The sequence below is a fragment of the Cherax quadricarinatus genome, chromosome 24 (genome assembly GCF_038502225.1).
Source record: "Cherax quadricarinatus isolate ZL_2023a chromosome 24, ASM3850222v1, whole genome shotgun sequence".
Taxonomy (NCBI): Eukaryota; Metazoa; Arthropoda; class Malacostraca; order Decapoda; family Parastacidae; genus Cherax; species Cherax quadricarinatus.
Window position 1 is genome coordinate 34,329,078 of NC_091315.1, and position 14,081 is coordinate 34,343,158.

At 38.7% G+C, this 14,081-nt stretch overlaps 1 protein-coding gene across 1 annotated transcript in view; it reads left to right on the forward strand.

Annotated features, from left to right (window-relative positions):
- LOC128690760 (WAS/WASL-interacting protein family member 1-like) overlaps positions 1-14,081 on the forward strand; it is a 169,535-nt gene that overhangs the window by 106,291 nt on the left and 49,163 nt on the right. The window contains exons 4-7 of the mRNA XM_070088323.1: positions 1,069-1,190; positions 2,700-2,840; positions 11,966-12,127; positions 12,924-13,307. Of these exons, the coding sequence (XP_069944424.1) occupies positions 1,069-1,190; positions 2,700-2,840; positions 11,966-12,127; positions 12,924-13,307 (809 nt within the window). The remainder of the gene's footprint in view (positions 1-1,068; positions 1,191-2,699; positions 2,841-11,965; positions 12,128-12,923; positions 13,308-14,081) is intronic.

A 14,081-nucleotide genomic window follows, 5' to 3' on the forward strand; every position in this document is an offset into this window, starting at 1 on the left:
CCATACTTTGAGCTCCATTTCAAGGTTCTTTTCATAGTAAAACCAATCAAAATCACCTCTAGTTCTATAACATGTTTTCCATTCTATCAAATGAGACCAAGAAAATGAGAATACAACCATAAATACTATACGAAAGTACACCACAAAGTTGGCGTTTTAATCCAAAAACATGGTCAGTTTTTTTTTTTCTCAGTATGCACTGCGTGCTGCATGATTTTATTTTTATGGTGCACACAGACCCATTCTCTCACATGTGGGCCTACCAGCTTTCTCCTGCTTGATTTGAAGCCGTTAGAATTTGATATGATTTTTCAGTTTTTCAATATATCTCGGTTTGGTATGATTTTTTAGCTTTAATTAAATACAGATTGTTTGGACTAAGGTTATTTGATAGCTTGTAATTAGCTATAGAGATACTGTACAAGAACAGTTGTCACCATCATTATCTGGGCACATTCATCAGCCAGTAACAGTTTCTCACCGACTCCAAATTCACTGTTGCTATTCACAGAAATTTTATAATCATTATATTTGTCAATTGGTAGTTATATTATAGTACTTACTGAAACCTTGGATACAACTTCAGAAACTCATTTTCCTAGAGCTTTTCTTGGGGAAATTAAGGACATACACTGATACATAGTATACTGGGATATTCTTTGTCAGTATACTGGGACATTCTTCATTAATATTATATACAGCTATGGTGAATAAATTATTGTAGATACAGTGAATAGATTATAGTAGATATGGTGAATAGATTGTAGTAGATACAGTACTAGTTACTGAGCTGTTCACCTGTGCAAATGTATCATTGTATTGAAATAAATGAGTTAGATAATTTATTTTAGAAAGTACATTGACAAATTTTGAAATCTAGTGAAAACCATAAAGTGCCTCTGGTACAGCACTTTCAAAACTACCACCCAGAATTGAAGGAGAGTAAGTCAACATTTTAATACACAGTATATTATATGGAAATATAGTTCAGTATCAGCAAAGTTGGAACATGAAGTACTGTATGTTATGATTTCTCATGAAGATAACATTTCCTTCCCCTTTTAACAGCAAACAGAAGTGGGCCGTTATTACCTCCAGGAAGAAAACCTTCACCAAGTGTTCCAGTACGGGATGTGTCGTTGGAGTCTCAACACACAGCTGAAAATAATAGTGTACCACCTAGTCCAAAGGTTTGGGTTATTTTAATTTAGTTTACAGTTCATATTTACTTTATGAGAAGATAACTGATCTGCAGAAGTTACTAGCTTTGGAGTATGTCATGTGGTGAGGTCAGCACAAAACAATGCAGATATTAATGTTGCCATCAAGTTCTTAATTATTGACTCCACTGTCAGAATCTCTAGAATTAAAAGTGCTCACCGTATCTTTTTTTCTTTTTAATTCTTCTGGATTGATAGAGAATCTTTTTCTGAAGGAAATGACACCAAAAAGTGTGAAATTTGATGGAAAATTTGTGGACTTACACAGGCACAAAATTAGCAATCTGGGTGCAATTTATGCATCAGTGATTTTGCCCACTTTGAGTCCTATTTTAAGCTTAACAAAATTATTAGCTATTTTCTAGTGTACCTTCCATTCTATCAATTGAGCACAAGAAACCACCCATTCAGCTATCAGAACTACCCTATAGAGTGCACAAAAGTGGGTAATTGAGTCAGTTTTAAACAAAATTAAAAAAAATCATACTTCTCATATATTAAACTTGTCCTCCATTTTGAATTCATTATCACACAAAAAAATAACAGCTTTACCCAATTAGTTTTCTAATAAGCTATAACCAGGAATTATTGGTCATGGTTTATGGAGTCCCAATAATTGAATCAAAACCCATAAAACAGACTGGGGACTGTAGACAGGCCCTTATCCATCCTTAGGAAAATCATAAAAATTGGAAGTTTTCCTCTACCTTGAGCCCAGTTTCAATCTACTTCAAGTCCTGAAACCATCCAAAATCATCTGTTCAATAGTGTGTCTTCCAGTGTATCAAATGATACCAATAAAACCACCCGAGAAAACACCTCGAGTCGCTTTTAAACCAAACACAAGATCAGAGGTTTGCTTTTCCCATAATGCACTGTGACTCACAAAATCGTACTGATACGATTGCACACAAACCATATTACGGGTGGGGTTAGAACCCACACTGTTTTTTTTTTTTATTTTTTTTTTTATTCTGTGCCTACTCACCGCACATTCATTCTCTTGTGTCTGGGCCAAAATTTACCACTCACAGCTTGAAACATAGATCTCCATAAGTGACTTTGGCATCAGTAACGTAGATCTGTGTACAAGACAATGAAAGGATTAAAGGTCATCACTGGAATAATTACAGTAAATTTGTTATTGGAGAGGGTTGATCTATGATCGGTAGAGTGACTCTTGCTGGGATCTATTTAGAGGTGCTATGTACAGGTGCTCTTGAGTTAATTGCTAGTTGCAGTTTTACCTGGGTTCTTGCTCAAAGGGGAGACACTTAGGGCAAAGGGAAAGGACAGTGATAAATGTGTTTTTTGTTATAAGAATATGCTACACAGTTTACAATAAGATTTGTAATGCATTATATTAAGGTAGTTATCTTATAAAAACATATACTTTAGAGTCTGAAAATACTTTAAACAAAAATGCTTTTGAATTTTTTTAAAACTGTTGTTATTGCTACATAGTAATTCCTCCTACAGCCTAGTAGTAAGAGTAATCCAGCCCCTCCTCCACCCCCTGCTACGTCGAAACCTTCTTTTCCAAATGATCGACTGACGAGAGGCCCTCTCCCTGTGCCTCCCAACCCTGCTAATAAACCTGCACCCCCTAGACCGCCTGTGGTAAGTAAGGGATAGCATTGCTCTAATATGAGAATGTAACTTCTGTACTGCTTTGTTTTAATCTATTCAAAAGAAATCCTTCTTCAGAAATATTTACTATATAAACTACTGAACAGTAGTTCTGTGAAGTCTGAATTAAACTTGGTGGCTAAAACTTAAGCAGATAGCAAGTGTGAGAGACTACATGCAGGAATTTCTTTAATGCAGAAAGAATACAATGAAATATGACTGTATATAAGTCACTTTTCTGTATATAAGTCACTTTTCTTTAATAGTGTCATATAGCCTAATGAAAGCATTTTACTGCAATAGTCAATATACATATAGTACTCTGTTTGGTTGGCAATTGAATACATTTACACGAGACAAATTAGTGCATCCTCAAACAGTATACGCATATGTACAAGTTTAGTTTCCTCTCATTATAGCCCTGATTATGTAGTTAGAAGGAAGTAAAGGCTATATAAATCTTAAAGAGTCCCTCTGGGTTTTTCCAGTAATACCTTGCATAGTATGGTTAAGCATGCCAAAAAAATACCGTACTGATCAAAGTATTACTATAATATGTTTTAATGTAGTGCATTCCAACAATACAATTAAATGCATTGGATTGCGAAAAATATTTAGCTGTTTGCTTAGTCCAAATCAGTGCACACAAAATTCTTGCACACACAAAAATTACAAAAGATAAAAACAAAAAAAAAAAGTACTAAAGATTTTTATTACAATGCACCATACATATGGTAAAGAAAATGATCATTTTTTATCCTGAAAAATTGTTGAATAGTGTAGTTTGCACAGTTTTTTCTTCTTATCAGCATATATATCTTTATAGCATTGAATATCATTTTGTAACACCTGCCTAACTCTAATGCCTCATTCAGTATTTGGATCTTTGTTCATTATGAAGTCACAGTCATCTACTTTCGCACTTAACGTTGATATTTCATCCAATGTGAATTACTTCATGAGCAGTGCAGATATACTCTTTCTTCTTCTTTCAAGAAACAGGCTGTTTCCCACGAAGGCAAGATGGCCCAAAAAAGAAAAACAAAAGTTTCTCTTTTTAACTTTAGTAATGTATACAGGAGAAGGGGTTACTAGCCTCTTGCTCCCGGCATTTTCGTCGCCTCTTATGATGCGCATGGCTTACGGAGGAAGAATTCTGTTCCACTTCCCTATGGAGAAGATATACTCTTATTAAACACTAAAATCAATCAATAAACTTAAAAACTTCTTATTTCAACAAACCAGCTGTATCCCACCAAGGCAGGGTGGCCCAAAAGGTAAAATGAAAGTTTGTCCTTTCAAATTTAGGAATATATACAGGAGAAGGGATTACTAGCCCCTTGCTCCTGGCATTTTAGTCACCTCTTACAACACGTATGGCTTATGGAGGAAGAATTCTGTTCCACTTCCCCCATGGAGAAACTTAAAAACAAAAACATAAAGTATTTTTAAAATGCATGAAAAACCATCACAAATCTATATCTTATCTCTCAGCTGTAGCTGGATCCGCTGCATGTGTGGCTCATGGAGACAGGGTAGAAAGAGATTAGGACCAGTCAGGTCCAGTTTATGTTATGGATGTGACACATATGAGTGATAGTAAATGTTTAATTGCAGCTAAATTGAGTGACACTCAGTCAAAAATACTGCCAATCTAAAGAAAACTTAAGAACCATTCAGTACACAAAGACAAACAATCGAAATCAAGCACCCCCATGGGTTACCCTAGATAATTTACACACATCTTACTATGTGTGATAATTTGTGTAACTGTATTTATGTGTACCTGTAGCAAAATAAAGCTAATATGAAACGGTAAACAATGATGTAAGAACAACAGAGGGAAATAGTCTTGTTCGCCATAAAATGTGGGAAATAAAATTTATATTAAATTTATAAACCATATATCAAAACCCATACTGTTCAAAACTGTGCTATGCCAGATATTTCTATATATCAGCATTATCGCCAGTATCCTTGCATTTTAGCCCTGATAAGGCAAAAGATGTGAAAACAATACATGTATTGAGTGGTATGCAGGAAACAGCTAATTAGGTCACATCTGTTAGACCTATGACTCCTTTTTTTCTTTCAACAAACCAGCCATATCCCACCAAGGCAGGGTGGCCCATAAAGAAAGATGGAAGTTTCTCTTTTTTTAAATTTATTAATAGTATATACAGGAGAAGGGGTTACTAGCCCCATGCTCCCAGCATTTTAGTCGCCTCTGACAACATGCATGGCTTTGAGAGGAAGAATTCTGTTCCACTTCCCCATGGAGATAAGTGGAAATAAACAAGAAAAAGAACTAGTAAGAAAATAGAAGAAAACCCAGAGGGTGGGTGGGTTGGTGGGGGTGGGTGTGTGTACTCGCCTAATTGTGGTTGCAGGGGTCGAGACTCAGCTCCTAGCCCCGCCTCTTCACTGATTGCTACTAGGTCCTCTCTCTCTCTGCTTCCTGAGCCATGTCATATCTTGTCTTAAAGCTATGTATGGTTCCTGCCTCCACTACATCTCTTGCTAGGCTATTCCACTTCATGACTACTCTATTGCTGAAGAAATACTTCCTAACATCCCTGTGACTTGTCTGAGTCTTCATCTTCCAATTGTGACCTCTTGTTTCTGTGTCCCCTCTTTGGAATATCATGTCTCTATCCACCTTATCTATTCCACGCAGTATTTTGTATATCGTTATCATGTCTCCCCTGACCCTCCTGTCCTCCAGTGTCGTCAGTTCGATTTCCCTCAACCTTTCTTCGTAGGACATTCTCCTGAGCTCTGGAACTAGCCTTGTTGCAAACCTTTGTACTTTCTCTAATTTCTCGACGTGCTTGACCAGGTGTGGGTTCCAAACTGGTGCTGCACACTCCAGTATGGGCCTGACGTACACAGTGTACAGTGCCTTGAACAATTCCTTACTAAGGTGTTGGAACGCTATTCTCAGGTTTGCCAGGCGCCCATATGCTGCGGCAGTTATCTGGTTGATGTGTGCCTCCGGAGACGTGCTCGGTGTTATGGTCACCCCAAGATCTTTCTCCTTGAGAGAGGTTTGCAGTCCTTGACCACTTAGCCGATACTCTGTCTGCGGTCTTCTTTGCCCTTCTCCGATCTTCATGACTTGCACTTGGCAGGGTTGAGAAGCCAGTTGCTGGACTACGTGTCCAGCCTGTCCAGGTCTCTTTGAAGTCCTGCCTGATCGTCGTCTGATGTAATTCTCCTCATTAACTTTACATCATCTGCAAACAGGGACACCTCTGACTCTATCCCTTCCATCATGTCATTCACATATACCAAAAATAGCACTGGTCCTAGGACCGACCCCTGTGGGACCCTGCTCGTCACAGGTGCCCACTGTGATACCTCATCACATACCATTACTCGTTGTTGCCTCCCTGTCGGGTATTCTCTGATCCACTGCAGTGCCCTTCTTGTTATACGCACCTGATCCTCTAGTTTCTGCACTAATCTCTTGTGAGGAACTGTGTCGAAGGCCTTCTTGCAGTCCATGAAAATGCAATCAACCCACCCCTCTCTCTCGTGTCTTACTTCTGTAACTTTGTCATAAAACTCCAGAAGGTTTGTGACACAGGATTTGCCTTCCATGAATCCATGCTGGTTGTCATTTATAATCTTGTTTTGTTCCAGGTGCTCCACCACTCTCCTCCTGATAATCTTCTCCATGACTTTGCATACCATACACGTCAGTGACACTAGTCTGTAATTTAGTGCCTTTTTTCTGTCTCCTTTTTTAAATATGGGGACTACATTTGCTGTCTTCCATACCTTGGGTAGTTGCCCAGTTTCAAGGGATGTGTTGAAGATTGTGGTTAATGGCACGCACAGTATTTCTGCTCCCTCTCTGAGGACCCACGGGGAGATGTCCGGTCCCATTGAATTTGAGGTATCAAGGTCAATTAGCAGCTTCTTCAACTCCTCCTCAGTTGTTTGTATGTCATCCAGCACTTGTTGGTGTATTCCCTGTTGGTGTCCCCCTCTGTCCTGTCTTCCCAGAGTCTTTCCTGTCTCCACTGTGAATACTTCCTTAAATCTTGTGTTGAACACCTCGCATACCTCTTGATCATTTCTTGTGAGTTCCCCACCTACTTTCCTCAGCCTGTGGGTGGGTGGGTGTGTACTTACCTAGTTGAGGTTGCAGGGGTCGAGTCCTAACTCCTGGCCCTGTGTGTGTGTGTGTGTGTGTGTGTGTGTGTGTGTGTGTATGGAGTCAAAAGTATTAGTCAGAGGGCTGAAGAGGGGTTGTTGAGGTGGTTTGGTCATTTAGAGAGAATGGATCAAAGTAGAATGACATGGAGAGCATTTAAATCTGTAGGAGAAGGAAGGCGGGGTAGGGGTCGTCCTCGAAAAGGTTGGAAGCAAGGGGTAAGAGAGGTTTTGTGGGCGAGGGGCTTGGACTTCCAGCAGGCGTGCATGAGCGTGTTCGATAGGAGTGAATGGAGACGAATGGTATTTGGGACCTGACGATCTGTTGGTGTGTGAGCAGGGTAATATTTAGTGAAGGGATTCAGGGAAACCGGTTATTTTTATATAGCCGTACTTGAGTCCTGGAAATGGGAAGTACAATGCCTGCACTCTAAAGGAGGGGTTTCGGATATTGGCAGTTTGGAGGGATATGTTGTGTATCTTTATAAGTATATGCTTCTAAGCTGTTGTGTTCTGAGCACCTCTGCAAAAACAGTGATTATGTATGAGTTAAGTGAAAGAGTTGAATGATGATGAAAGTATTTTCTTTTTTGGGGATTTTCTTTCTTTTTGGGTCACCCTGCCTCAGTGGGAGACGGCTGACTTGTTAAAAAAATATATATATATATACTACGTATATATATACTTGTATGTACATGCATATGTAGTGTGACCTAAGCGTAAGTAGAAGTAGCAAAGCGTACCTGGAACCTTGCATATTTATGGGACAGAAAAAAAGACATCAGCAATCCTACCATCATGTAAAACAATTACAGGTTTCCATTTTACACTCACTTGGCAAGAGGGTAGTACCTCCGTAGGCGGTTGTTGTCTGGCAACCTACTACCTAAAACCTGTGACTCCTGTGGTAAAACACTTTATACATAAATGGTATATACTGTGATGGTCTATGAACTCCAGACATAAACATTTATCATAGGGGTGCCACAGTCATCCCTTCATTTTTTTTTTTTTTCAACAAGTCGGCAGTCTCCCACCGAGGCAGGGTGACCCAAAAAAGAAAGAAAATCCCTAAAAAGAAAATGCTTTCATCATCATTCAGCACTTTCACCACACTCACACATAATCACTGTTTTTGCAGAGGCGCTCAGAATACAACAGTTTAGAAGCATATATGTATAAAGATACACAACATATCCCTCCAAACTGCTAATATCCCAAACTCCTCCTTTAAAGTGCAGGCATTGTACTTCCCATTTCCAGGACTCAAGTCCGACTATATGAAAATAACCGGTTTCCCTGAATCCCTTCACTAAATATTACCCTGCTCACACTCCAACAGATCGTCAGGTCCCAAGTACCATTCGTCTCCATTCACTCCTATCTAACACGCTCATGCACGCTTGCTGGAAGTCCAAGCCCCTTGCCCACAAAACTTTCGAGGACGACCCCTACCTCGCCTTCCTTCCCCTATAGATTTATATGCTTTCCATGTCATTCTACTTTGATCCATTCTCTCTAAATGACCAAACCACCTCAACAACCCCTCTTCTGCCCTCTGACTAATACTTTTATTAACTCCACACCTTTTCCTAATTTCCACACTCCGAATTTTCTGCATAATATTTACACCACACATTGCCCTTAGACAGGACATCTCCACTGCCTCCAACCGTCTCCTCGCTGCTGCATTTACCACCCAAGCTTCACACCCATATAAGAGTGTTGGTACTACTATACCTTCATACATTCCCTTCTTTGCCTCCATAGATAACGTTTTTTGACTCCACATATACCTCAATGCACCACTCGCCTTTTTTCCCTCATCAATTCTATGATTAACCTCATCCTTCATAAATCCATCCGCCAACACGTCAACTCCCAAGTATCTGAAAACATTCACTTCTTCCATACTCCTCCTCCCCAATTTGATATCCAATTTTTGTTTATCTAAATCATTTGATACCCTCATCACCTTACTCTTTTCTATGTTCACTTTCAACTTTCTACCTTACACACATTCCCAAACTCATCTACTAACCTTTGCAATTTTTCTTTAGAATCTCCCATAAGCACAGTATCATCAGCAAAAAGTAACTGTGTTAATTCCCATTTTGAATTTGATTCCCCATAATTTAATCCCACCCCTCTCCCGAACACCCTAGCATTTACTTCTTTTACAACCCCATCTATAAATATATTAAACAACCATGGTGACATTACACATCCCTGTCTAAGACCTACTTTTACCGGGAAGTAGTCTCCCTCTCTTCTACACACCCTAACCTGAGCCTCACTATCCTCATAAAAACTCTTTACAGCATTTAGTAACTTACCACCTATTCCATATACTTGCAACATCTGCCACATTGCTCCTCTATCCACTCTATCATATGCCTATTCTAAATCCATAAATGCAATAAAAACTTCCCTATCTTTATCTAAATACTGTTCACATATATGCTAAAATGTAAACACTTGATCTACACATCCCCTACCCACTCTGAAACCTCCTTGCTCATCCGCAATCCTACATTCTGTCTTACCTCTAATTCTTTCAGTTATAACCCTACCGTACACTTTTCCTGGTATACTCAATAAACTTATTCCTCTATAATTTTTACAATCTCTTTTGTCCCCTTTCCCTTTATATAAAGGGACTATACATGCTCTCTGCCAATCCCTAGGTACCTTCCCCTCTTTCATACATTTATTAAACAAAAGTACCAACCACTCCAACACTATATATCCCCCTGCCTTTAACATTTCTGTCATGATCCCATCAGTTCCAGCTGCTTTACCCCCTTTCATTCTACGTAATGCCTCGCGTACCTCCCCCACACTTACATTCTGCTCTTCTTCATTCCTAAAAGATGGTATACCTCCCTGACCAGTGCATGAAATTACCGCCTCCCTTTCTTCTTCAACATTTAAAAGTTCCTCAAAATATTCTCGCCATCTACCTAATACCTCCCTCTCCCCATCTACTAACTCCCCTACTCTGTTTTTAACTGACAAATCCATACTTTCCCTAGGCTTTCTTAACTTGTTTAACTCCAAAAATTTTTCTTATTTTCATTAAAATTTCTTGACAGTGCCTCTCCCACTCTATCATCTGCTCTCCTTTTGCACTCTCTCACCACTCTCTTCACCTTTCTTTTACTCTTCATATACTCTGCTCTTCTTATAACACTTCTGCTTTGTAAAAACCTCTCATAAGCTAACTTTTTCTCTTTTATCACACCCTTTACTTCATCATTCCACCAATCACTCCTCTTTCCTCCTGCCCCCACCCTCCTATAACCACAAACTTCTGCCCCACATTCTAATACTGCATTTTTAAAACTATTCCAACCCTCTTCAACTCCCCCCACTACTCATCTTTGCACTAGCCCACCTTTCTGCCAACAGTCGCTTATATCTCGCCCGAACTTCCTCCTCCCTTAGTTTATACACTTTCACCTCCCTCTTACTTGTTGTTGCCACCTTCCTCTTTTCCCATCTACCTCTTACTCTAACTGTAGCTACAACTAAATAATGATCCGATGTATCAGTTGCCCCTCTATAAACATGTATATCCTGGAGCCTACCCATCAACCTTTTATCCACCAATACATAATCTAACAAACTACTTTCATTACGTGCTACATCATACCTTGTATATTTATTTATCCTCTTTTTCATAAAATATGTATTACTTATTACCAAATCTCTTTCTACACATAGCTCAATTAAAGGCTCCCCATTTACATTTACCCCTGGCACCCCAAATTTACCTACTACTCCCTCCATAACATTTTTACCCACTTCAGCATTGAAATCCCCAACCACCATTACTCTCACACTTGATTCAAAGCTCCCCACACATTCACTCAACATTTCCCAAAATCTCTCTCTCTCCTCTACACTTCTTTCTTCTCCAGGTGCATAGACGCTTATTATAACCCACTTTTCACATCCAATCTTTATTTTACTCCACGTAATCCTTGAATTAATACATTTATAGTCCCTCTTTTCCTGCCATAGCTTATCCTTCAACATTATTGTTACTCCTTCTTTAGCTCTAACTCTATTTGAAACCCCTGACCTAATCCCATTTATTCCTCTCCATTGAAACTCTCCCACCCCCTTCAGCTTCATTTCACTTAAAGCCAGGACATCCAGCTTCTTCTCATTCATAACATCCACAATCATCTCTTTCTTATCATTTGCACAACATCCACACACATTCATACTTCCCACTTTGACAATTTTCTTCTTCTTATTCTTTTTAGTAATCTTTACAGGAAAAGGGGTTACTAGCCCATTGTTCCTGGCATTTTAGTTGACTTTTACAACACACATGGCTTACGGAGGAAAGATTCTTATTCCACTTCCCCATGGATATAAAAGGAAAAAAAAAAACTCAGATGAGTGTGTATAAATAAACGTGTACATGTATGTGTAGTGTGACCTAAGTGTAAGTAGAAGTAGCAAGACATACCTGTAATCTTGCATATTTATGAGACAGACAAAAGACATCAGCAATCCTACCATCATGTAAAACAATTACAGGCTTTTGTTTTACAATCACTTGGCAGGATGGTAGTACCTCCCTGGGTGGTTGCTGTCTACCAACCTACTCTCATTTAATTACAGCAATTTTCATAATTTATTATCAGTCAGTAACATATTTAAGAATTGTATTAAAACACCTAGGTAAGTAAATGATTTTTAAAAACACATAAATGAGTAATTAGTGAAATTATTAATTGCTAACCTGTGTGTGTACTGCCTTTTAGCTAATTTCTCATAAAATTATACTCCACGCAAAATGAGAAGTAGTGTGTGCTCATCGAAAATATGCCTCAGTTTTTCAACCTTGTTATAGTGAAAAAGTGTTAATCAAGGTTCTACTGTACTTAGCTTTTATTAATAGCTTTGTAGTTGCTTCGTTCATCATTATTTGACTGCAGGAAGAGCTGCCCACTTCGGTTCCCTCTGAAAGTGGTTATCACCCAGCCCTTCCAAGTAAGCCAGTTTTAATAAACAAGCCATCTGTTGGAAATAAACCAGCACCCCCTAGACCTCCCACCGGATCAAAACCAACACTACCACCAAAAATGCCAATATTACAGGTGAGCAATAATATGGGTAGGTAATTTTAAAAAATACTATGCTAAAAGGCTATTTCTTCAGTGAATCTTTTAATTTTTATTGTAGAATTTGATTTGCATAACTGTTCATGTCTTCTTAAACTGGCCTTCATACAAACATAAGATTGGACAGTCAGCTGCCTGTTCAAAACTGTTGCAAATTAATTTAAAAAGTAAGTATTTGTAAAAGAAATCTTAGATCCTGTAGGTATATATGTGGATATGTTAAAGCAGTAGAAAAGTTTTGCATTGAACAAAGGAGAGAGTTTAAAGTCAAACCTCATGTTGATGGAGATCATTAAGTGTGAAAGTTGAAGGTGAAGATTTGTGATCCCTGGAAAAGGTAGTGGAATTTGTTTTGTATATATCATTTATTTCCAAGCTAGTTTAGCAAAGTTGTTTTCCTGTTTGATGCTTGATTTTTTCTTAGAGCTTCCGAACTTAAGAAGATCAGAAATGGCAGGTAGTGCACATAAAAATGGGAACGATCAGTGTTTTACCTGTAATTGCTCATTTATATAGGATAGACAAGCAGTCTCTGTGGGAACTTTTCATGGGATACTTGGTGGGGCAGAGTGCAAACTTGAGTTTTAGATAAGCCCTACTAATGACTTGCACTGTTTTGGAAAACTAAATTTCAGTCTTGGAAAATTATAGAAAAGTGAAATTTTATCTTTTTAAGTGCTGTTTGTCCTGTGATGATAAGACAACATAATAGGTTAAAATTCAAAATAGTCCAAATACATTATTGAATTAAATAAGTGCATTTTTGTTTCAGCCAAATGGGAGCACTCCACCTTCTAGTAAACCTGCAAGTCGGACTAACAGTATGAGAGAATGTCGGATTCCAAGTGAGCCAGAATTCCATATCCAAAATAATAGTTGCCCTGGAGAGGACTCTTTGTTACCTTCTCGCACCCTTCCTCTCTCTCATAATCACAGAAATATTCAAAGTGGGCTATCAGCAAATCATGGTTCCATTCGCCCTAACACTGTTGGGCATCGCATGGGGGCGAATATTGCGAGATCTATGACACGCCCACCTTCTGAACGACCACCACCCCCTCCAAATCGACCAAGTGTTCCTCCACCAAGTCAACCCCCTCCACCACCACCACCTAGCAGACCAGTGCCTGTGCCTTCAGCATCCTTAAAACCTGAGGTAATAGTGATAATTCATGCCATTTTAGATTATCAGTATCTGTGAATTCTTATTCCTTTGTGTCTTTTCTGTGATATATGTGACAATAGAATGTTAGCCCATAAAATAGGTATAAGAAGAAAAGTAAGGAAATCGGTATTCAAATTTTTAACAAACAAGACATTAATGATGGTAAACAACAAAGCTGAGTCTCAGTAAAATAAAAAGTTTAGTTCCCCAAGGCAAAGTCCTAGCACCTTTGCTGTTTATTTTTTCCCCTCATAGCAAACATAGAAACACTAGTCAAAGCATTGTATCATCCTTTGCAGATGATATCAAAGCAAGTATGAAAGTTACCTCAATGGAAGATTCAGAAAAATTACAATCAGGTAGCAACAACATTTTCAGTGGGCAAAAAGAAATAACATGAGCCAAGCTCAAGACCAGGTTCTGGGAGTATGAAACTCAACTTTCACTTACTTAGATAGGGAAAAATGAAGAAATCAGAGCAAGCATAGAATGCAGGCATACCCTCTGTTTGACACTTCGGCTGTCTTTCACTGAGGCAGGGTGACCCAAAAAGAAACACCTTCATCATCATTCAACACTTTCATCATCATTCATACATAATCACAGGCTTTGCAGAAGTGCTTAGCTATGACAGTATAGATTTCACTCCAAACGGCCAATATCCCGAACCCCCCTTCTTTAAAGTGCAGGCATTGTACTTCCTACCTTCAGGATTCTAAGTCCAGCTAACCGGTTTTCCTGAATCCCTTCACAAAATATTACCTT